Raw genomic sequence first — 26,024 nt, forward strand, 5'->3', positions numbered from 1 at the left:
TGGAAGCAATCGAGGCCCCCCCCCAGCGCTCTCCCCTTCCCCGCTCCCGGAGGGATGGGGAGGAGGATCGAAAGAGTGCGACTCCCACGGGTTGAGACAAGAAAAGTCCAGCAACCAATGTACAACACAAATCACCACCGCTACCACCAACAACAACAATAAGAGAAAATAACAAGGGAAGAGGATACAGTATCACCAGCCAAGAAACAAGTCCGACCCAGAAGACCCTGTGTCCTTCTGGGTAACTCCCAGTTACCCTCCCCGGGCATGACGTGCTGTGGTATGGAATACCTCTTTGGCTAGCCTGGGTCAGGCGCCCCGTCTCTGCTTCCTCATGGCTTCCCCTCCTCCCTGGCAGAGCATGAGCCTCACAAAGTCCTTGGTCAGGGTAAACATCACTTACCAACAACCAAAAACATCGGTGCTATCAGCACTGTTCCCAGGCTGGAAGTCAAAACACAGCACAGCACCAGCTACCATGAAGGAGAAACATGACTGCTACTGCTGAACTCAGGACACCAATGGACATGGAGCTGGTCAAAGAAAGGTGTCTAGATGGCTTCAGAATCAGTTAGAGTCTTTTTTTTTCATTAAGTTTCTATCAATTTATTTGCAAGTTTGCTGTGTACCACAGCTGCAATTGTTCTACTAAATTAAAACATCTTACAGCAGGACCTCATCCTTCTCCATCCTGTGAAATTCTTAACATCTTCCTGGGTTTGGTCTTGGCCCAGACTAATAGTGTCCCAACAGTTTAGATTTAGGACCTGGGAGTATTCACTATAAGTAGATTGGATTTGGCCAGTCTGTGTTTGAGCAACCAGGCTACTTCAGTTGACCTCTATTCTGAAGAAAAGGGTCTGGCACTGCTTGCTTTACTACTACATGTGCATCCAACTCAAATTAAGGAAAAAAAAAACAAAAAACAACCCCAATCCTGCTACCAAGATGTGTTATAATTTATGGATAAGTATTTTATTTTGTTACTGATTTCTCCAGTTTTCAAGACTTGGACTCCTGTTCAGTCCACATGGAGATAATAATCTTGGTTAGTGGTAGTGGCTTCGTCTTCAGTTCTTACGTTTTTGAGACTTTTCACTGATTTCTCTAATGGAAAGTTTTGCCTTCTGCTTCCTAATGCAGTCTTAATGTTCTCCTTGTGATTCTTAAATTACTTTCCCACAATTTTCCTTCTATTCATTTTAAACACCAATATTTTATCTGAGATATGTACTAAGTACACACTCTGTAAGAACAATATTGTCATTATTCAACCTTCATCCTTCTTTCCATATAAATATATGCAGTTATCTTTTACATTTTTGAGCTCTGCAGAGATGGTCACCTTGTTCTCTCTTCTCTCAGTCATATTTCATATATGTAGCAAGATACAGCTAGAATGACACTGGTACTAACTGACCAGAAGCGGTCACTGTGAAGTATTTGAAGCTGATGGCACCTACTCAGTTTTACATGCTAACATCTTTGCTGACAGTTTAAGTGATAGTTATGTAGATCTCATGAGGAGACAATCAGTACCTTAATCACATGCTTTGTGTCCTCGCTCTCAGTCCAGCCTTTGTTTCTGGAAATGGTTCAGGCAAAGCTGCACAAGCACATCACTTGAAAAGATATTGATGCTCTTTGTTGCAGCTAGATTATCTTCTCTGGCAGGCCAAAGAATTTAAGATTACGCTCTATGTGGTCATAATGATACTTTTCACAATAAATCTCAAAGGTCCCATACAGAACTTCCGCCCTGAATTTTTTTTCTTTGCCCTCCATGTTTTCCATCTGCAGAAATGTGGGTGTGGATCAGACACTTAATCTCTTCATGGTCTCTTGGGATCTGTTTTTTGGATATGAAAATTTTCATATTTTCATATAAAACTTGTTAATAAGCAGTTCATCTTCCATACCTTATTAATTTAATTTGCACTCCTTTATTCTTGTGTAGAATATCATTATGATAGGTGACTATGTGTCCAACGTGATCAGTGTTATCAGTTTACAAATATCTAAGAAATATGTGATTATTAATATATTTTCTGGAGAATCCTTTAAAGTGATTTTTTTTTTATCCATTCTTAATTTCAGTCATTTACCTCTTGCTTTTTTTTTACTCTTCATTACTGCTCATTCAGTGTTTTTTTGCTGTTAGGACTTCCTGTTTCTCCGCTCTTGGGTGCAGAATATTTAAACCATAAAAAAAAAGTCATTCTATCTTGGATTTTCTAATCTTTTCCTTTCTTAAGGATCCATTTCTGCCCTTCTATCTAATTTTTCTTGTCTTACCTTAACTTCAAGATCTCTGTTCCCTAAACACAAATGGTTGTGTCCTGGAGTTTTCAGCAGATACTAACGTTTTCTTTGAGGGGCGAAAAATGGCAATTTTTTTCAGATAATTTGTTTGGGTTTTTTTTAAATAACCATCTTCAACTGGTGCTGAAGAAAACTTTTGACTGTACGTCTTGCCTTTGTGTTTTCTGCTAGAGAAGATGAAAATAAGCTTCCATTCTTCCATGACTATACAAAGTTGTCTGGATATTTCATATTCCATGTTTCTCATATTGTTCTCATATTGTTCTTTTTGAATAATAATTAATTTTTTTTAAAATAATTTTGTAAGCTTCCTTTATCAAGTGGCTGAGTAAGTTTTTTGCAAGACTTATTACAGAGGCCAGTATTTCTGGAAAAGTGGGCTAAGATTGAGTGGAACAGTAACTTTTGACATTTATTACCATAATTTGCCAAATTAGCTGAATACCAGTAAGATAAGCAATGCATCTGGACTACTGCTTGATTGACTTTGTATTTGTCTGGCTTAGAATAACCTAACTCACTGTATTTAATTGCAGGTTCACATTTCTCTTTTGCTGCCAGTTTTTTCTTGATCTCTGGGAAACTGAACACAAAATAGGAAAAATATCCTCTCCTACCAGTGAATAGACCTCTTCCATCAATGAAAGTGCTATTTATAGACCTGAGAGTGTTGCCCTTCCAAATCTCCTTTTGTTTCCATTGCTGTAATTCCAGATCTAAATTCAAATCTTAAGTTAAATCACCTACTCCACGTAAAGTATGGTTGGCATACACTGTCCCAGTGGCTCTGTTTTAATACACTCAGATCACTTAATTACTAGTCTTTGGTGTCCTATTTATGTGGGTATAAACTTAGACACACATGCACACATGGAACTAGCTCGTTTTTTTGTGTTTCTTTCATATAGTATTGATTTGAAAAAGCAGAGAAAAGTGTTTTGTTCCTTTCATAGTCTACCTAGTCCACAGATGTTTATGGTAAACTTCTGAGTTAATTCAATCATAACTCACAATGAAATAAACCAAATTTCACTGGTTTTGCACACCAGTCCATATTCTTCTCCAGACAAAACTTGTATCATTTATTTTTATAGCCCTCATTCTGTCTCTTCTTTTTTTTTTTTTTTCGAATTGACTTTAGTGTGAGGTTTTACCTGAATAGGAAGAAATTTAGTGATTTCATGAAGCCATTCAATGGAACATTTTACTTCTGTTTCATGGTAGAAATTCAGGAGGTCATGGGCACCTGTGCAGAATCCTAATACAGATGAAGTTCATTGTAAGGCCAAAAGTGGTGTTGGAGCATCAAGATCCATTGGAGGCCAGCAGACCTCTTGCTTTTGTGATCACACTTGTCTTTCTGTTATTTTGTCTTTATTTGCTCTCATTTGTCTGCTTATTTGCCTCTCACATATTTTCAAAATTATACTTTATGAACTTCCTAGGAAAAGTCAGTCTATTCACTGCTTGTTTCTTCTGCAGCCCAGGTTAAGGGGCCTTAATTGCTCTTGGGCCAGAAAGTCTTTCAGTGCTATGAATCCCAAATTAGCCTCTAGTAATTATGCAAAACTCAGGTCAGTTTAAGCAGTGCTTGAAAGATCCTGATTCCAATGTTAGTATAAATCCAGAGTAGTTCTATTGGTATTTACATGTTTGAAGTTTCATTCTAACTCTCGAAGCTTTAACTGAGATGAAACCAGTATTTTTACTCTTAAGCATCAAGCAGGCTGCCTACTAGTAAGAAAAAGCTAGTTCTACTGAAGTGAATAGGTGTTTAAATATTTGGGCACTGATTTCAGCAGGGCCAAGAGCCCTTCTTCCCAAACTAGCCATGATTTTTGTTGTCAGTTTTTAAATTTAAAACTGATTTTAGATTTACAAAACCATTAGCTAATATGATGACCATGGGACTGAAGAGAAATTTAACTTAATTTCAGCTTAGAAAAATCAGTTACATTTTCAGCAAGTGAAAACTGTGGATTATGTAGTTCTTTTCAGGTCAAGCCACTAGTTATTCTTTTCCAGAAAATTAAGTGTAAATAATGCCCAAATAGAGAGAAATCTGTTATTTAAGGTAACACTGACATATAATTAACTTGCCAGTGAAACTTTGTGCAATTTTGTGCACTTAAAGATAGACAGGTCTGGATTTAATTCATCTAAATTTGATCAGCTTATTAGGCATTTAGGATGGGGGGGGGTGTGTGTCATATTCCCTGCTGGTCTCTATTTGTTAACTATAGAAGATCAGAAGACTGGCTCAGACTAGACCTAAAATTAACCTAGGCCCAAGTTTTCATCTATTTAAAGATGAAAGATATTTAAATATTAGTAAATTTAAGTCATAGGAGTCTACATCTGAAGATCACTTGGCTTATGGGACAGTTGAAAATTACAGCTTTCTTAGTTTTTACTAGGGACATCAGTTCTACACGAAAGAAGAATGAGTTGTGCTACTAAGAGTAGTTATCATGATATAAAAAGGTAGAGTAAAATTTGTAGGTTATCTTCACCATCAGATGGACTTTCACTTCTGTTCTGGGAAATTCTTATACAACCTAGTGGGTTTTCATTCTTCATGATCTGAACCACAGAATGCACCTATGTGCAGATCCCTTCTGCCTGCCTCTGGGAGAGGGAAGAATTCCCCTAGGGGCAAAGAGGCAGACAGAGATCATAGAAAGGCCAGAAATCCTAACAGACAATTAAACTGTAAGTAATGACGTGTAGGATTACATGACAGCAACTGCACAGCAAGAGGATTTCCCTTACTAATGGCAATTATCCAGGGCCCACCAGCTGGACAGTCATTGAGACTTCTTTAAGTCACAGGAACCCAGCAACATGACTGTATGTCTAGTCACAGATGTCCTGATCTCTGCATTTACTCTTGAATCATGAAGCCTTAATTTTACTGGCTGTCTTAAATTAAAACAAAACCAAAACCAAATTCTTCCTTAAAATCCAATACTACTCCTTGTATGGTGTTTGAAACCACATTGTGTTATGGCAAATAGTGTACATAGTTTATGGCTACTGGTCATAATTATCATAAGCTTCTCAAATGGGATTTATCAACCATCAGTACAGTTTTCCAAGGGATGTGGCTAGTTTTATATTTGTTGGAGTCAGGCCAAGACTTAGATGTATTTTTGCTTAGGCGCACTCAAGGCTGCCCGTAAGTTGTTACACTTAATGAGCGAATCTGATTGAGTCTGTTATGAAGAAAGGCAGAGTAGATGACTAGAAAGACTCTTTTCCTTAGACTCCACAAGTAAGAACATTGCAGAATGAACACTGTATGAAACCAAGTTTCCTTGAGGGATCAGAGAATTACTGTACAAGTTAATCAGGGGAGCAAAGGAATGCTTCCTCAGGCACCACTAATTGGAGACTGTAAGGGATTAGTTATTAGAAACTCCTTGGGGTAAGTACCCCATTTTTCTCCTATGTTTGTGTAGAGTTTGGAGCAAGACACACAAGATGTGGCAAGACTAACCATTCTGGGTCAAATCAAGTCATCTTTGGCAGTGGCCAGTTGTAGTAGTCTTGGAGAAAGACAGAAGGGCACATATGCAATGATTTTTTTCCCCAGTGATCTTCCCAGTCTGCAGCAATCCGTAGGCTAAAATCTTCCTCAGCCGGAAGTAGCACCATGGTAGCTTCTAGCAGACAGAATATCAGGGCATATGCTGGCCTTGACACTACATGGCACTCTTGATACCTATTTATACTGTGTAGCCTCCAAAATAGGGTCTAGTTCCCACAGCCTCTAAAATCGGCTGGCCGCATTCAAGCTACTTCTTAGAAAAGATCCCTGTCATATGTTAAATACCAGATCTGCCCAGGAATTGCTTGGGAGATTGCCAGTTGATCCAGGCTTTAAATGCACTAAAGACCATTCTAACAATTTAACAGTACAGGCAACCCTCTTCCAGTGCCCTGGATCCAGAATTGCTTAATTTGCAGTAAAGACAGAATTTTTATTTTTAGCTGGTATTAGTAAAGGTATTGGCCTAACTATTATTACTAAATCGTTCTTGATAATAACGACTGCTTTTACAGCGACCTTAGGGTGCAAGGCCAGGAAACAGGCTTGTCTGACATATTTCCTGACTCAGATTTACACAGCCACACAGCCATTTCTAGGACATCTGTAGACTGCCCGCAGGCATCCTCTAGGCCGCTCATGTTTGGGCTGTCTACCAAGCTCATCTGTCTTAATGACAGGTGTCATCAAGACCTGATGGAACTGGAAGAGGGAAATTGGATACATGGAGGCAAATTGCTGGTTTAAAATGTAGCATGTATATAAACAATAAGAGAAGAAAGGTGATAATTTCTCTCTTTGGGATAGTTAATTTTCTCGTTTCATGCTGACATATTCACTGTGACATTGGTTTTGTGCTGTGTTCAGGTATGAATAATTGCAATCAATTTCAGCCCCTCATGTGGTGCAAACCGTTGTTATCAAGTGAGTTGTACCACTTTCCACCCACCATGTGTGTGACTCATAGTCTAAAAACAAACCACAGGGTTCAGGTTCAATATTCTCTGATTCCATGCCAAAACCACAATGACTCCAATGAGATTTACACAAGCAATCTGTAAACCTCAGCAAAACTTTCCATGAACCTGATCCATAAGAAGACTCATAGCCAGGTGTGTTTTATGAACCTTTGAGATGCCCTGAAATCATTTGGCCCAATGCCTTACAAGATGTAGTTAAATGGACCCTGAGCGCACTAGCCACTTTCTTATCTAGCATATACCAAATCTAATAATTTCTTATCTAACATATACCAAATGCAAATGATTCCCTTAGCCTGAGGAGATTTTGTTCTTTCAATAATAATGTAGCAAAGTGTAATTACTTTCTAATTCTTTTGAATTTAATCCAGGGCATCGTATTATCCAATCGTATTATTGAGTATGTGCAATGATATTTGCAAACATGATGCTTCTGTTTATTCATTTACCTAGAGCACAAAGAATAGCAGAATTCCACCCTCTCCTGGAAAAACTGTGAATTTTCATTAGGGACTTTCAGTAGAAATCACTGTTTCTGCAAAGAATTTTTGCAGAAAATCTGGTTTTGTTTTTTTGTTGTTGTTGTTTTGTTTTTTTTCTTTTTTTTTTAATTTGTTGTGGTTTTGTTTTTTTGGGTTTTTTTTTGTTTGTTTTTAAATACGGAAATCTGGTTCCAAATGCAAATTTTGGAGTTTTTACCAACAATGGGAGAGTAAAAGAGAAGATGTTTTGCATTTTCACCATTTATTTCTTCCTTTTGGGTCCTAAACAAGAATCCAAAGTATTCTGCTGCAATTCTTAGCAATGTCTAATTCTCTTTCAAATTGTATCTTTTCTGAAATATATTCTGTTAACATCAGGGAAGCTACTTCTCCTGTGTAGAAGTAAACAGTGATCTAGCTTCCAAATTTGTACTTTGTAAACTGAGACTGAAATCCTGGATTCAATAACAAGAAAACTATTCAATTAAACTAGGGTTTTCAGGTAAATGTGTTTCTCTTTATGCCCTGAGCTTCTGGAGTCCATAGCCTCTATCCATAGTGCTCAATGAAGCACAATGCACAAAAGGACAACTGGCTAGGACCATGGAACAACATCATATAGATCTATGAGCTTGATCTAGAAGAAGTAGGGTTTATACACTCAGTGCTACAATTTGAGCACATCTATGTTGCGCTTACCTCTTTCCTCCCACAGCTTCCAGCTGGAATAACTTTATCCATGATGTGGATGTTTCCCATACAGAAAGAGTAAGTTTTGAGAACTTTATGTCAAAAGAATAAGCTTGAACTCATGAACCATATCCTTCCCACTGACTCAGTCACCACAGGGCTAATCACAAGAAACAAATGCTTAGCATTTCTTAGAACTTTACAATTTTTAAGCTAATCCTGCCCTCAGAGAGGATGAGGGCAGGTGCTTGGGGTGGAGTGGATATTAGTCTGACTCATGATTTTTAAATGCTGATATTGGATGGACCAGATTTAATGAGCCCATTGCCAAAGGGGCAGGTGGTGGACTCTGATTTCAATGAGGAATTGCAGTATGTCAGAAGGTGGAAAATATCCGCAGCCAAAACTCTCTAAGAAATGCTCTCTTCTGTGTTGAAATTTGCATCCTTAGAAGCAATTTTCTGTTTCTTGGCTGCTTCACAACTAGGACAGTCTGCAACTGCATTTTGAGCTGATAAGGGTGGGTGAGTAGGGAAAAGGCCATCAGAAGTCTGCATATGAAGCCAGTGTGATGTGAGGACCTCCCCAGCTAAATTCAGCAGTCAGTGGAAGTCCTCCTGAAGACTTCCACAGTCTTCATCAGGAGCCAGCTCATCTTCCACAGGGGCAGTAACCGTGGCATCTCTCACATGATCGTAGCAGCTTGTCTTCCAAACTGAACCAGGCTGTGAACCAGTTTTTATCCTTTTTGTCCTCTTCACCTTTTTCACTAAAACTTTTCTGCTTTCTTCATGCCTTTTTTTTCAGTCTTTCCTCTTTTTCTCTCCCTTCCCTTTTTCCCATGTGGCATCTCTCTTCTGCTTCTACCCAAATGATTTCCAATGGCCACTGAACTTCTGATTGTAATATTTCTCATGGACTGCTGAAAGACATGCTCATCCAGGCTATTTCCAGGGCCACACTTAGAAAGCCTTCTTTATGCATATGCAAAGTGTCACACACATGGGAAAAGGCATCTATGAGTACTCTAGGAAAAGCTGCCAGCAGTGCAATAGCTGAACATTATCTTTGCCTGTGTTTGACTGAGAAAGCAGTGCAGTGCATTTATTCCTCTATCTTTCACATATTTTACTTGGCTGTTTGAGTGGTTCATTGCCTGATTTCCAGATCACAAGTCCCAAAGGTATAATTTTTCATGCAGCTTTACACAGTGGATTAAACAGAAAACTGGACAGCTCATATCTGAAAAGTTCTGGAAGAGGCTGATGTTTTCAGAAGTGTTGGTATGACACCAATCATCTTATATTGCTGCATTTCAGCATCTGGAGCAAGAAACTGGCACATATTCCCATGATCTAAGCATCAAATAAAGGTAGCAGTGTATAATTTATGTTTAGCATATTACCTGCTATTGCAGGAGCATAAGACACCAGCATCTCTTCTGTTTCCTGCATATGGATTTTGGGACCTGATATTTGATTTGGTGTGTACAAGACCATGTGAGTTTTGATTTACTGCAGGAGATGGAAGGGATGCTGTGTATTCTTTTCTGGCCTAATCATTTGGGTGCAGCAGTTTGCAGGGGATTAGATTCACGTAATAATTCCCTACTTTGAGTTCAATATTATCTCTTGTTCTATGTTCCTTCTCTTGTGGTAGAGTGAGCCTTCTGGCCCATGCTGATGTTAGAGAAAGTGAGGTTCAAGTAATACACTTTCCTACACCTTCGTCTTTTTCTTCTACTAATTTGCTAAAATATGTGTGGGCATGGAATGACAACACCCCATGAATCACCTTCTGACCAACAGATTATCATAGTTTTAAAACCACTCCCCAGAAGAAACACTCTCTAATTCCCCCAGTGCAAAGAGGGAAGGGAAAATGGGTTCTTTACATGAAAAAATACAAATGATTGTTAAAAAGAGACACCCCAGTTCCAAGCCTGGATCCTGCTGTACTGAATGTCATACAACTATAAAATAAAAGGGCTGTTTGCACTCCAAAAATTGTAAATCTGAATGAAAGACAAATGGGAATAGATGAAAGAGCACAAGGAAATGAGGCAGTGAGTCAGCATGATAGGCAATGAACTCAGCCCGTTAGGCTTTTCTTCAACATGTCTGTTACAAGCTTTTCCTGTTTCTCCCTTACATCTCTGCGCTTCTTTATAAGGTGGATTAGCTTATGGACTTCTGATCTTAACTGTGCCTTGCATTATTTCCACATTCTGATTTTCTTTCTAACTCTCAGATATCTTTTGTTGGCTGGTAGCCAGCAGAGTTAAAAAAAATAAAGCAAATTCAAGCATCTATCTCCTGTCTTTTACCTTCATCAAAACTCATCTTCTGAGATGGGTAAGGTTTAAGAAAGTTCTTTGTTCTCTGGGAAGAGCCAGAGGATAGCGTGTTCTCCACAACAAGCAACAGATTCCTTATTTTACAGATGTTATTTTTGTCTTTCTTCTGTTTAGGTATTGGTGACATTTTATTATTAATTGTGTTGCAGTAGCACCTAGAGGTTCTTGCTGAGATCACAGGCCTTTTTTGGTAGATACTGCAACATTCATGAAGGCAATCCATCCTTCAATGGATAATACCCAAGCTGGAAAAAAAAAGAGATAGTTCAGAAGAGAGGATGTTCTTTCATTTCCACTTTGTACATGGTGGCCTCCCCAGTGGGGCTTAGGGTAACAGCTATGAAACATTTTTCTTGGAAAGAACAGCCAACCTTTTTGAAAAGACTCATACATGACATATCTTGCTGTGACAGAGAATTCCTGTGGTATGAGATAATGAAGCATGCAAGTAAACACAAGTTTTACTATTTTGAAAAATCATCATTTTTTTGTCAGAAGTACAAGGACTTTAATGAAACCTGAAGACATTTCCTTGGAAGAGTCTGTGCATATAGTGTTAATGGACAGCAAACTGCAATTGCAATTTTTTTCACATGGCAGCACCTAATCTTTAAGAGACCACAGTGGTTTGTCAGCCAGAATTTCACTGATGCAAACAAAAATACTTCAACAGAGCAAGCATTTTTACTTTCCGGTGCAGAACTTCACTCACAACATCCATAATTCTCTTGGTTCCTGATCTAGAGTCTGTATAGGTCAGCAAGATTCTCTCTATTTGTTATAGTGGGATTTGGATCAGCTTTTACAATAAGATTAAGAAATTAATTTCATTTTCAGGGATTATGCATGTCGTGGTTTAAGCCCAGCCTGTCACTCAGAAACCACACATCTGTTCGCTCACTCCCTCCCCTTTCCAGAGGGATGGGGAGGAGAATTGAAAGAAGGTAACTCCCATGGGTTGAGATAAGAACAGTCCAGTAAATAAGGTATAACACAAACCCACTACCGCTACCACCAATAATAATAATGATAAGGGAAATAACAAGGGAAGAGAATACAATACCTCACCAGCTGCCGACTGATACCCAGCCTGACTAAGCAGTGACCTAACCCTTCTGGGTAACTGCCCTCAGTTTACATAGTGGGCATGACGTGCTGTGGTATGGAATACCTCTTTGGTTAGTTTGGGTCAGGTGTCCTGTCTCTGCTTCCTCCTGGCTTCCCCTCCTCCCTGGCAGAGCATGAGACTCACAAAGTCCTTGGTCAGACTAAATATTTGAGCAGTAATTAAAAACATCGGTGTTATCAGTGCTGTTCCCGGGCTGAAAGTCAAAAACACAGCACTGCACCAGCTACTAAGAAGGATTAAAAATGACTGCTACTGCTGAACCTGGGACAATGCAATAGAACTAACAGGAGTCTATTTCAGCCCAAGGAGTGCAAACTGCTAGAAATTGTTCCCTTTGGATTTTGCTTAGTGGATTTTTGTTTCTGGAGATCAAGTGCCTTGAAGGTGAGCAACCCTTCCCATGACCTGGTATGATAGGGTAATTATATTGGTGGAACTCAAAAAAGGGCTGAGCAATACAAAGGAACTCTTTAGTAACCCACCAAAAACCTTCATCATAAGCTATTCATTTTCATTTTTCATTCACAATCAGTTGACTTCATTTTTTGCAGGTAAATTGGACTGGTTTGTAATCCTGTTTTCTTGTAGTATGGTATCCTGGCATGGGTACTCCAGAACCTTGCTATGGCAGCCTTAGGGAAGTGCGGAATCTGTTTGCTAGAGGGATTTCTTTACAGGGTACTGCTCGGAAGAGATTAATGACATCTCTGAGAAAACAAAAAAACTTTAATGTTGGAAGTAATCTGTGCTCACCAAACAGTAACCACCATATAATTTCACTGTGGCATCTTCTGATCTATCCCCCACATTAAAAGAAAGCACCAAATATCTTCAGGTTTATTGCTGCTTTAAGATGAAACACATCCTGAGGGCATTTATTTTTCTCCACTGATTGTGACAGCTAAAGCAGATAGGAACATCTACTTTCTGTCCTTTCAGTTCCACCACATTTTTCCTCTGGCTCATGTCTGTATGAAAAAAAACGACCACCTCTCCTATAATAAATCAGAGAGTCAGACTATTGCTGATGTTGGAGGAGACCTCTGGCAATCATCTCATCAAAGAGATCCCTTTCCAAAGCAAATTACATGGGGTTGTTCAGGTGTCCAGCTGGGTTTTTAATATCTCCAAGGATGGAGACTCCACAACATAACTGAACAACCTGTTCCAGTGTTTGGCCACCCTCGCAGTGAAAAAAAAAAACAAATTTTCTTACATTTAAATGATATTACCTGTATAAATACATTTTAAAATAACCCAATTCAGTAAAGGTTAGACAGCAATGGTCTCTAAAGTCCTTTTTACCAACTGCAATGAAATTTAAAAGGCCCTTTAAAATAATTTAATATTTATTGCAGTGATAGTCTTCCTATCTATATATGTTGTGCTGACATGTTTTAATACTGATTTTACTTATATTGAGGTTATGCCACATTCAATACTATACAGATGAAGTTAATTATGACTGTAGTCCTTAAACAGCAACTAACAGCAGCAACTCATTGAAATAATATGGTCTTCGAGTAGGAGGACAGTCCTGGGACCCTGGAGACCAATATTCAATATACAGCTGAGATGACATTCGCTGATAACTATTGAGTGGTCATGGCTGCTAGAGATAATCATCTGCCTTATCTTAGGTGTCTACATATCTCTTAATCATTTCAAGGTGTTCTTTTGACAAGGAAGAAAGAGGCACCTCCAGAGCATGATTCTTTTTTCAGTAGAAAAGATGTTCAGTCTAGGGTACAGAAATTGCTTTTTTTAAGTGGATTATATAGCCTTGGTTGAATAGTTCAGTCCTACAGACATAACTTGTAAATGTCCAAAATCTGAGGCAAGATCTAGCTATTATTTTCCTGTCCTTTGTTTTCAACACTTATAAAAGGATGCCTGTTCCTTGGTTTTCACAATTTATCCAGGAGAGATGATAACAATATGTTCCTTTATAGTAGTTGCTTATAAAAATCTAGGTCCCAGAACAAATCACTTTGGAATAAGAAAGCTCATGAGAGTTACGCTAGGGTCATACTCTGGGAGGCATATCTCAGCCTTGAACAGCATCCCGTACACTGGAATTCGCACTGTCCTCTGCAAGACCATTCCCACCTCTCATTCTGAACAGCAATTCAATATCAGATTATTTTCACATAATTTAACCAGATCTAATATTTCATCTCTTTCTCTGGGGCTCATGCGCTTCTAAAATATGAATAGCCACTGAGTCTGCTTTTCATCATAGTGTTATTGACAAATCTTGGAATCTTTTCTCTCAAGCCACTTCAACAGTTTTCTGTTTGGTTTCCTGTTTCCTCCCCCAGGACGAAAATCAATGGCAGAAAGTGCAGGGAAAATAAAGTTACAGAAGTCATAATAACTTTTTGCCTGGTGATTGTTACATTCAAGCAGAAGAACACGATCTCCTCTCCTGCAGAATAGAAAAAGAAAGTTCCCAGTTTTTGTGTTATTTCCTAGCTGTAAGCAGTATAATGCAGACTCCAGAAAAGACATTATCCCCCTGGTTGAAATGGGGCCAGTATTTTACTCAGCACATACAGGAGTAAGAGTAGGTATCAGCATGCCTGCAGCTTTAGGGTCTGATCCCTTCACATTAGAAACAATTTTTATGTTTTCCTTAAAAAGAAGCAAATCTGAGAAACAACACATGGGCCTCATCCTTGGACACACTGAGCAAGCTGCGAGTTGCTGAACACTGAAGAGGGGACATGCTGTTTAGAGATAATTTAGCACTAGTAAAAAAGTGCCATATTGATTGCCCCAAAGACAGATGTCTTCTGTACGGCCCAGGCAGTGACGTGTTGTTGAGAGGATGGGATTCATACAGCAGTGGGGGAAAGGCCTGTGCTGAGCAAACCAAGGTGAACTATTATCCCACCTCCACAGCACTGTACTGCCCAGTCAGAACAGATACTGAATTAAACCAATCAACTGTGAGTGAAATAATTTATTTAACCCTTAGAAAACATTCAATTGCATTTACAACTCCCAAAATATTTTTAACAATGAAGCATCAATGAAGCATTATGAAGTGCTGATGTTCTATGGTTATCAATTCAAAGAGATTAAGTTTGCAAGGTACTACAAATAAAAACTATGTTATAGGTATAAATGCTGTTAAAGAGCTGATGATGACAGAAAAACTATATGACAGACTTTTTATTTTAAGTCACATAACACAAGTTTATTCCATATGAACAGATTTGGTTTGTGCAGTATGCATAAATTCAGTAACTCAGCTGGCTTGGCTCCATTGATTCCTGAAACTGTGTCATTGGCACCATCTATTTTCTACACACATAACACAGCAGTGATGAGTGTGATTGAAGTGTCTATACACAGAGGCAGTGCCATGTGAGGAAATGTCCTGTGCAAAAAATAGCTTTCACTGAAAAATTGTCCTTTACAAACAGAAATAGTTCCTAAACTTAGTGGGGGTTTAAAGACAGATAGTTTTACATTAGGGGCAGAAGGGATTTCATATCTGGTTTTATTTCTTGTATCCCTCTTTGTCCTTTTCTCTCTCTCCTTTTTTAGCCTTGTTATTTTTCTACTTGTATCAGCGCAAGGCGAAAGATCTCACTAAAGGAATGAAAAAGCAAACAACAATAACCACAACAAAGTAAATAAGGAAAAGGAATATACAGGTGGCAAAAACTTGCTCAAAATATTCTATTTATTAAATTATAGCCTCTCTATAAACTTCTTAAGTGAGGTAGAAAGATGTTTCCTTTAGAAATATATGGACCAGAAGTGGATTTATTGATGTTTACCTCTCCAAAGGAGGAGGAATGTGTCTTGTGATGTGAACTGGCTAGACAAAGCCTGGACCCCTCTTCCATCTTGATGCTGCAATCTCTTAATTTGAAAGTCTGAGGTTAAGCTTTAGAGAGCAGAGCCTATCTTAATATGGACTTTCATAGCAACAAACTCAATGGGCCTCAGGTAGCAAGTGTTATAGTGTAAACAATAAAAGAACAATAATGGGAAGATGACAAGATTTTAGTGTAATCCCACTGAAAAGTTGCTGCCATATGCTTTACTGTAAGCAAAATTACCAGAAGTGTTTAACTGGATCTTGAATGTGGTTCTGTCTGCCTCTTGTCTTGTTCTTTCATGCTTCACGCACTAACCCTCCTCTTACTTGCACAAGATCCAGCACTATTATCTTTGTACCTCTCAAAGCCCTGGTGGTACTAACTAATCTCAGAAAACCCTAAATGCATTCCCCAAAATGAGGGCTTGGGCTCTGAGGGGGGCCTGATTCTTCATTCCCTTGCTACAGCAATATTTAGAGCATGAGGTCCACCCTCCATGCACTGTTATGCCAGGCATGTGTGACAACAGCTGAACTGTCATCGCAGCTCCTGTGAGATTTGTTCTCTTCCATACTCGGTTGCTAGCTAAGGGACTGATGATTAACTGACACAGTGAGGTCAGGGTGCATCTTACAGGCAAGATATTGTTTAACCCACCACTGGTGCTAGATGGCACCTTGGTAACCCGTTGTGTGGTCACTTGCTACTGGTGAATTCCCTGTATGCTTTAGAGATGTTCTCCTGATGTAGCAGACTGAGGAGGAAAGGACATCCTAGTTAGGTTGTGCAGCCCTTGACAGCACAAAGCTGCCAGGTGCTGGCCACTCTAAAGTCCTCTCAGACGGCAAGAGCCTTCTCATCATTTTAGAAGCCATCAAGTATTTTACCCGAGAGCTTAACTTCAGTCTTTCAAATTAAGAGATTGCAGCAGCAAGATGGAAGAGGGGTCTGGGTTTTGTCTAGCCAGTTCATATCACAAGACAGAGTCCTGCTCCTTTAGAGATGTAATCTTTGTATTTGAGTAAAAGTGACTCTCTGCCACATCTAGCTCTGCTCCCTGCTACTAGCTGCAGCTGACTAAAGGACTGGGTGTGTAATTCAGAAACAGGTCATGCAGTGAAGATGAAGAGGCAGCGTCTAAGCCTTAAGAATGGAGGATCACTCACAGGCACTTGCTTCTCTGAAGGACAATGTCCCACATAGTCTGTATTAAGGCAATACGTGAAGTAATATTTGAGACAGTATGTGAGGTAATATTAGGGGAAGTCACAGTTCTTGTCTCTTTCTGAGCAGAGGAAGGAAGAGAACTAATGGTCAATCTGAAATGTAGCAGTTACCAAATAAAAATCACTGTCCCATACACTAATTAGAAGAATTAATAGTATTCTCTGTAAAGGAAACTGAAAATCTGCTAGTTCTGTCCTCTTCCTCACTACCACATTGATTATACCTGAATCTTTCCCAAGATATAAACCCTTGTAACAAAAATGAGATACTTGTCCCTGAGGCAATATCTCCCACCCTTCTTAGGAGATCTTCAATCTCCTTATCTTCCCTATCTTAGAAGATCTGATTAAAGCATAGCAGAGCTTCTCTGTCAATGGAAGAAAACTGCAACAAAGCCTGCCAACAGGCTCTGTAAATCCTGAAGTTCTCTGGAGCCATGTTTATTTTATTTTAGGTGACAACTAATTGTTAGTTGATTTTGGGCTTGGAAAAACCTAGCTCTGGTCTATCAGCTCATGGTGATCTACTTGTTCTTCTCTTTCTAGATCGACAGCATGCAGGCTCTGCTTCACTGCCCCAATGTGCTGGTGTGTGTTGGTCGGGAGCCATTTAAACCCGTACTGGTGGAGAATTTGAGGAAACACTCAGTGGAGAAGCTGCCTAACCTGGCTCCCCATTCCAATGGCAACAATGTCAAAGAAAACAATGAAGGTAAGAAAAACTCTCGGGCATATTGCACAGTCATCTCCAGGCCTGTGTCCCACAGCATAGAGATTACAGGCACCTATTGTACTGCCCCAATGCGCAGATTTCATGTGGAAAATGTACTTCCCTCTCTCTGCCTCCCAAGCCTTTCCATCCTCCCCTTCTTTTTCTCTGGTTTCCTTCTAGGATTTCCTCCCTACACCCTCCAGTCTTTCTTTTACATGCTACCCATGTCTGGCTGACTTCCCTTCCTCTTTCATATCTCTGTGTCTCCTTTTCCTTCCAGAACTCCCTCCTTTCCTGTGTCTGCCTCTGAGACTTCCCAAACTCTTGAGATTTCCCACGAATACTCTATCCCCTTGTCTGTCTGTCATATAACGCTTGCACTTTGCATTTGCCTGCACCAGGATAAGAGGGTGCCCACTTTTTGTCAGCAGGAGACTCAGTTTCTCCTACAGGTTACAGCTGCAATGCAGCCCTTTGGAAACAAACCATGTTTTTATGGAAAGATTGTGTTCAGGAAGGAGTATGTCATAGATTACTCAGGATGATACTTCTTAGGCACTTCATCATGAGTTATCTAAAGTCACATGTAATTAAATCAACCATCCTCAGTAGCCTATGAAAAGAAACTTCCTATTTCCAAAGGGCAATTAATCTCACCCATACTAGAGGTTTTTTTTAGGATGAAATGAAGTATGCTCTGGAGGTGCACCTGTTTCTCTCCATTGTCAATACCAGGAGCCAGGAAATGCTCACTTGTGTTTTGACAAGTTGTAGAAACTTAGGGACAGAGGCATCTCACACTTTCTGATCAAGACATAAAAAATAGGAGGGAGCAGTGCAAATAAACTAAAACTTTGTCCATCAAAAGACTGAGCAATATATCAGCTCAAATTCATAAAGATGGTTAGATAAGAGTTATTTCATGTGATCTTCTTTGATGTGTTTTCTGTTCAACAATTCCTTCCTAAAATGCCCACCATTCAGCTTCATATCCATATGCCCAGATATGTATTAAGTACACTTTGAATAAACATATATTAGAAACAAGATAGATGCATTTCTCAAGACAGCATGATGACAATGTACTCTGCTTGAAATAAAGGGTGTATGACCTCAGTAAATCTCTGCAGATCACTGCTTTGGCCATAGAGATGTGCTTTTGATTACAATTCTTAAAATTCCCTTACTATCACTGATTTCTTCTAGAACTACCATGATTTTTCTTTGCAACTGTCATCAGCTTATGATTCCTTTATCATTTGTGTTTTTTTTTTAATAAACATTATAATTATTCACAGTGGCACATCCCTGCAGGGTCTGAGTGCTGCTCTGGTCTACATGACTGCATCTGTGTTTCTTGGCATGTGAGTGGAGAAGTGGATGATGCACAATAAATGCGTGATACTTGACTTCTTGCTAAGGAAGAGGGTGACTGCTCCATGTATTTTTCACTAACTAAATAAGAAAGATGAAAACTTGCACAGTTGAATAAAAGGATATTTGCATCATGGTAAAACAGAGAAAGTCTGAGAGTAAATCTCTCTTTGCATTAAAATTTTTCTTCTTGGCATGCACCTTTTACAACAAAAAAAGTTTCTGTGTTTCCATTTAGGTTAAAAAAATAAAATTAATGTATAGAAGATTTAAATGCTGATTATTCATTCAAAACTCAACATTTATGGCCATCGCTTAGTCAAAGCCAAATTTTCAAATTATGAAAACTGCTATAAGCTCAGCTTTAATAGAATAATATCAGTATCAACTAATTTGAGGGTTTGATCTATATATTTTGTGCCATCATTATATGAATTCACATTTGTCTCCATCTTTCTTTTCTTCACTTATTTCAAACTCCAGTGGACTTTGGACTGAAAGCCAAAAAAAGTGTTATCCATCCACGAACAGCATCAAGCAATAGGTCGATGAGATTTTCTTTATCATCAGAAAAATCATATCCTAACGGTCTTGCTGCCTCACCAGATAATGGTGTACCTTTCTCAAACAGTTGCTTGCATTCAAAACCTGGGGACCTGGTCCATTCCTTGGTCAATGATGACATAGAAAAGCGGGTACATGTGAACAAGGATGGCAGCTTGTCTGTTGAGATGAAAGTCCGCTTCCGTTTGCTAAATGATGAGACTTTGCAGTGGTCCACCCAGATCAAAAAATCCAATCTGATGAACCAGATGCCTTGTGAAGAGTCAGGTGTAGGGGAGGACAATGGAGTACACCCCATAGAGAAAATGAACCCAGAAGCCAGCTCAGAGGCAGATGAGTCATTATATCCCTGTGATATTGATTCTTACATGTCGAAACTTGAGGAATCGGAATGTGATGAGGCTCATTGTCATAGCTGTGGAAAGAAACACCAGGACTATGACATTTGGAAAAACCCCATGCACACATCCCAGAGGGGAGAGCCCAGTGTACGAACCACCTGGCACACACGGTCATCATGCTCCAGCACATCTTCCCGAAGGAGAGTAGTCCACAAAAAAATGGCTTCTGTGGATAGCCTCCGCACCACATCCAGTGAGGAATTCTCTGAGCACATTGTGCAAGAGTCCTCATCCTACTCAGAGACTATAGAGAACCGAGTAGCATATCGATCCATTAAAAAGTGCACGTGTCGAAGTGATTTGTCAACAGGTGCTTCCAATGGAGAAGACCAGCAAGAATACACTCAAACAAGCACAAGCAATAGTCAGAGACCTTCATCCTTGGGTTTAATGTCACATTCAAGCTGTGAAAACAACCTGGATACTCAAGAAACCCCTGAAGACCATGAGGCCAGCAAAACCAATTCACAAAATGAAGATGAAACTTGTTTTGAAGTCTCCTCTGTGAAGTGCTTAAAGGATGATGGGGAAGAGGTTGAAAGCAGCAGAGTTGGGAGTGCCATGTCAAGGTCATCTCTGCAGTCCAGAAAGAGCAAGAAGAATGTATGTGAGGAAACAAGTAGTGTGGATAGGAGCACGTTCTCCTCAAGCCTTCAGAGGGCAAATCAAGACAGTAACACTAGGTCTTCCACTCCTGCCAATAGTGTGCACAGCAAGTCTAGTAACTGTACTGCACCAAGAGCAAAGAGTGAACAGGATGACCATTCTGATGACAATGCAGTGATCTCCTCCTTCTCCAGTGAGTCCAACCCGAAGAAAGAGGCTGAAGAGGTTGAAGCAGAGGAAGAAGAAAATGAAATCAATGAAGTCAGCTCAGTGTCAGCAAAATCAAAGCCCAGTCAATTGATTAGAGATGAAAGCAGTGAAGGTGACCGATGCTCTACACAAGGAACTCCTCATTCCAGAGCTAGTGTCAGGGACAGCAAGAGAAGTGACAATGAGGAGGTCATTCTGTGCAATGCTTCTTGCTCCTCCAGAGGATCCCAAAAGAGCAAACACAGACATATTCATTTGGACACACAGTCTGAAATGTCTGTGTCTTCACTTGAATCTACTCTGAATAAAAAGAAGAATTCCCTCCATGCAGATGATCTGAGATCATGCAGCAGGACATCCAATTACTCCAAAAGTTCATGTGAAATAAAAAAAAAGTCTGTTGGAGACCCCATGTCTCATAAGTCAGGATCTTTTCATTCAAACATTTCATCTGTTAGTGAAACAGAGGCAAATGCAGGTTTTACAGAGGAGAAAAGCTTGAAAAGTACCACCAATGGCTACAGTGAATCCTCAAAAGGCTCAAAGAAGAGAAGCCATAGAGAAGAAAATAGCAAATCATCATCTGTCTGCTCAAGTGTTTCAAGCTCTAATGGAAAAGCTGGAGAGGGTCATTCTAAGATTAATTCAGAGGCCCCTTCTTCAAGACAGGGAAGTATGAGTGAGAGTGTATGTTCAAAATTTGACCATTTAACTGAGACTGGGATTAAGAATGGAAATACTGCAAGTGTCTCTTCAAGAGTCTCATCAAAGTCAGAAATAAAAGATAAATGCTTGTTAGCACATATATCCCAGGAAAGTGATGATAGATGCTCACAATCAAATGTATCTAAGTATTCAAAATCAAGGCAGATAAAAACTGGAAATCTTCATGTGGAGATGTCAAACTCCAGCCAAGCATCATTGCCTGACACTGTGTCAATATGCAGTATACATTGCCCTGCCCCACCAAAAGGGAAGCCAAAGAGCAAAAAAATTCGTTCAACCATGTTCAAGAATTCCTCCATTAGCAGCATAGGTACTGCTTCAGTGATGACCCCACGAAAAGAGCGAAAAGAAATTGTTGATTCCTCCAAAGCAACTTCCTATGGGTCTAAATCAGCTGCAGCTGAAATAGATGATGAGAAGAGTAAAGAGATTGATGGTTCTTGCAATAAAAAAGTGGAGGAAGAGTTAGAAGGCATGGACATGCAGGAGGAAGGGAGTGAATTAGTGCCATCTACTCTACCAAATACATCTCCAGAAGAGGTTGTGCAAGAATGGCTGAGTAAAATCCCTTCAGAAACATTGCTTATGAAATATGAAATGGAGGATAATGTAGAAGAGGAATGTATGGAGGCAACCACTGAGGTATCATACTGTACAAATGCTGAGGAAATCTCAGAGGATGAAAAAGCTGAGAAAAAGGAGGAGGCTGAAAATGAGGAAAAGGATGAAGTAGGAAAAGAGGCAGCAGAAGGTACAGCTATTAATGAAGAGGCTGAAGAATGCGTGAATCAGGAACAAATTTCTGAGGTTGTGTCCGAAGCTGACGAAGCTGACAAAGCTGACCAGGCAGAATGCAGCCAGTCAGCTACATCCCAACGAAATAGCAACAGAAGAGACCTGCCAACCACTGTCCAGACTTCAGTCCAGATCATGAAGGCCTTGCTTAGTTCAAAACATGAAACAAAATTTGACCGATCGAACAGTTTGCCTGAAGTGTCCCCTACTATGGGGAGGAAACTGAGTAACTCTGCCAGTATCCTGATTACTTGTCTTGCCAGTCTCCAGCTCCTTGACGAAGAGTCAGAAGGTCCATCAGATAAATCAAAATGTTTGAATAAGCCAAGGTACATGGAGCTGCTAAATGTTTTTCAAGCCCTGTGGTTTGGGTGCATACCTGAAAAAAGTGGCCCATGTTCAGATCAAGAAGCGTGTGAACAGGCAAAGACAGCCTCAGCGTTTAAAGCCCCCAGGTCTGTAGATTATGATTTCACTCCCATGTCCTCTTCTGGGGTTGATGTTAACAGTGGTTCTTGTGGCTCAGTGGAAGAGAATACAGCTGGTGCCAGAGACTGCACTTTGGCAGCACAGAAAACTGCTGAATTCAAATCATCTGGACAAGTGGAAAATGTAGAGACTGGCACTGAACTGACTGAGGCTGAGGAGCAAAGTAAAAAGGAAGAGCAGTCATCCCGACCTTCAACAGCCTGCTCAAAATCAAAGGCTGAGGAAAAAGCACAGTCTACTAGAGAGAACTCTCTAATTCAAGAGGCAGAAGAGAATAAAGAGGACCAGTGCAGTAACTGTGAACATGGTCAGGAGGAAGAGGGAGAAAATGAAGACAAAGAAAACCGCAAATTAACTGAAAATGGAGAACAAGAAGAATCTGAAGTTGTGAACAATGAACTCCCAAAAGAAAATCTTGAAGAAGAAGCTGATCAGCTAGCCGCTACTGACAATACAAATGTCAATGATGCTGACTGTGGAACAGAGCTGAAAGACTATTTGGAAGAACAGCTTGAAAAAGAGTCTCCAAATGACCCAGAACCCAAAGTTGATACAGCCACCAGTGTGGGCACATCCTTTGTTCAGCAAAACTCAATAGATCCAGACCCAGTTTGGGTCCTGAAACTACTCAAGAAAATTGAGAAGGAGTTCATGGCTCACTATGTCAGTGCCATGAATGAATTCAAAGTCAGGTGGAACCTGCAGGACAACCAACAAATGGATGAAATGATATTGGAACTGAAGGAGGAAGTGAGTAAAAGGATTCAAAAAAGCATAGAGAAGGAGCTGAGAAAGATCAAAAACAGAGCAGGGAAGAAGCTGCCAAGACCTCCGGATGAACCTCTCAGACGAGAGTCAACACTCCAAACTGAGCAGAGGAGACTGCGATTGCAAACTATGCATAAAAAGTCACACTTCAGTGACAAGGATGGAAACCAGACTAGGCTAGAAGACACATCAGACTTATCTTTTGATGTAGATAACGATACATCATTTAGTGAAGCTTTTGAGGCCAGTATTAGTAAACAAACAAGTGAGGAGGAATACTGCCCATGTGACTCTTGTGTGAGGAAACAAATGGCTTCCAAACCCACAAGAAATCCAGTGGTGGCCACCAATGCCCCAGTCATGAAAGCATTTGATTTACAGCAAATCCTGAGGTTAAAGAAAAATTATAATGAGGAAGCCTGTGTCTCAGAAGCAGCCCAAGACAACAAAACAACTCCCAGTAGTTCTGTGGAAGAAGCAACAGAGAATGGCAATCCAAATGAGAATGACGAAGGTGAAACGGAAGTAGAGGGCAATGAAGAAAAGGAGCCAGAATTAAATGAAATGGGCAGCTCAATGTTGAATGGAGGTGAAGGATCTGAAATATCAGAAAATCAAAACTGTGAGGTGGAGAATGAAGTTAAAGATGAAGAAACCAATGAAGAAGAAAAGAAAGAAGCAGAAGTGGAGGAAGAAGCAAAAGAGAGAGAAGTGGAAGCAAAAGAGGAGAAGGAAGAGGAAGAGGAAGAAGAAATAATGAATGTAGAAGAAGAGGAGGAGGGAGAAACAAAAGAGAAAGAAGATGAGGAAGTAGAAGAGGAAGGAGCAGAGGAAACAATGGAGGAAGAGGAAATAAATGAAGAAAAAGAGAAGGAGGAGGAGGCAGGAGTGAAGGAGGAGGGAGAAGAAAGAAAAGAAGAGGAGGGAGAAACAAAAGAGCAAGAAGATGAGGAAGTAGAAGAGGAAGGAGCAGAGGAAGCAATGGAGGAAGAGGAAATAAATGAAGAAAAAGAGAAGGAGGAGGAGGCAGGAGTGAAGGAGGAGGAAGAAGAAAGAAAAGAGGAGGAAGAGGAAGAAATAAAAGAAGAAGAAGACATGAAGGAGGAGGAAGAAGCAAAAGAGGAGGAAGAGGAAGAAATAAAAGAAGAAGAAGACATGAAGGAGGAGGAAGAAGCAAAAGAGGAGGAAGAGGAAGAAGCAAATGAGGAGGGAGAAGAAGGGAAGGAGGAAGAGGAAGAAATAAAAGAAGAAGAAGACATGGAGGAGGAAGAAGCAAAAGAAGAAGAGGAAGACATGAAGGAGGAGGAAGAGGAAGAAGCAAATGAAGAGGGAGAGGAAGGGAAGGAGGAAGAGGAAGAAACAAAAGAAGAAGAGGAAGACATGAAGGAGGAGGAAGAAGCAAATGAAGAGGGAGAGGAAGGGAAGGAGGAAGAGGAAGAAACAAAAGAAGAAGAGGAAGACATGAAGGAGGAGGAAGAAGCAAAAGAGGAGGAAGAGGAAAAAGAGGAAGAAGTAAGCAAGGAGCATGATGAAGCAAAAGAAGAGGAAGAATCAAAACAAGAGGAGCAGGAAGTAGAAGAGGTAGAAAACCCCAAAGAGGAGGAGGAGGAAGCAAAGGAAGAGGAGGAGGAAGTTAATGGAGAAGAGGAAGAACAAGAAGAAACTCAAAATGAAGAACAGGAAACTGAAGCTGAAGCTGACAATGATGCTGAAGAAGAAGAGGATGAGGACATTGGGGCTGATAATGAGAAAGAGACATCTGAATGCAGAGGAGATGCTGACGGCTCTGGAACTGTCAACAGTCCTGAAGGAGATGCTGCGGAAGGAAGTGAAGCTGAGCAGCATGAAGCTGAAGCAGAGGAAGATGCAAATCCAGAATCAGATGAGATGTGTTCAGATAAGGAGAAAAACAACAGTGAAGGAGATGACAAATGTGATGAGAATTTTGAGAAACCTACTAGTGATGACCCTGACAAGGCACATGAAAAGCATGAATTGAAACGGGTGAAAGGTAACAAGGTTTCTGAGAGAGCCTTAAAGGCCAAAGAAAGAAAAAGCAATGAAACGCTAGGGACTCTGAACAAAGCAGCTGCCTTTTCTTGTTATTCTTCTGTAGGAAACTTCTCACAGAAATCTCAGAAGGGGTCTGAAGATGAAGAAGAATGCAAAGATGACAATAACTCCATGAGCAATCTTCCTAATGGAGAAGTGCACAGTGATGAGAGCAGCAAACCCTCACAGATGTATCCTGACAGCGAGGAAGAAGAGGACAAAGCATCTTCATGCACTGATCCTTTGGAAGATGAGGACCAGGTAGACGTTGAAGGGACAGATCCAAAGGAGGTTGAACATACTGAAAATGTTCAGGCTTCTAAAAAGAAAGAAGACTCTAATGAGATTGGCCAGGATGACCTGGACTTCTAGAACTGCTTATCAAAACCTGCTTTTATTTTTCTTCTTCCTTTCTTTTTTTAAAGTATATTTTCATTACATGTTACAGTATCTCCAGTGAGTTGAGCCATCATAATTGGCTTTTATTCTGGTTAAATGTGGTAAACTTGATCTTGAATCCTGTCAGTAATGTTGCAATTACTTGCCCTCATTTCTAGAGGGCTACTAAACTCATTAAGATGTAGTGTTTTTAGTAGAAAAATGGTTTGCAGAAAGGGAAGGCTGGTTTGTTTGTGATACCTTCTTGTGTCCACTCTTTAAGACATGCTGTTTGCTGCTTGAGTGATCTGTGGCTCTGCTGGGCGTCATCTCTGAGTGACTTCAGGATGCCTTTTGTCTGTTGCATGCCATTTTCCT

The 26,024-nt window shown here is 40.0% G+C and overlaps 1 protein-coding gene across 1 annotated transcript in view; it reads left to right on the top strand.

The window, feature by feature from the left end:
- The window catches only part of RP1L1 (RP1 like 1), a 42,997-nt gene extending 17,357 nt beyond the window's left edge, over positions 1–25,640 (top strand). The window contains exons 3-8 of the mRNA XM_062638585.1: positions 17,118–17,283; positions 19,141–20,550; positions 21,412–23,906; positions 24,387–24,533; positions 24,897–25,227; positions 25,333–25,640. Coding sequence (XP_062494569.1) covers positions 17,118–17,283; positions 19,141–20,550; positions 21,412–23,906; positions 24,387–24,533; positions 24,897–25,227; positions 25,333–25,640 — 4,857 coding nt within the window. The remainder of the gene's footprint in view (positions 1–17,117; positions 17,284–19,140; positions 20,551–21,411; positions 23,907–24,386; positions 24,534–24,896; positions 25,228–25,332) is intronic.
- Positions 25,641–26,024: the final 384 nt, after the last annotated feature.

The sequence above is a fragment of the Pezoporus occidentalis genome, unplaced genomic scaffold (genome assembly GCF_034315485.1).
Source record: "Pezoporus occidentalis ecotype Australia unplaced genomic scaffold, CSIRO_AGI_Poc_V1 ctg57, whole genome shotgun sequence".
Taxonomy (NCBI): Eukaryota; Metazoa; Chordata; class Aves; order Psittaciformes; family Psittacidae; genus Pezoporus; species Pezoporus occidentalis.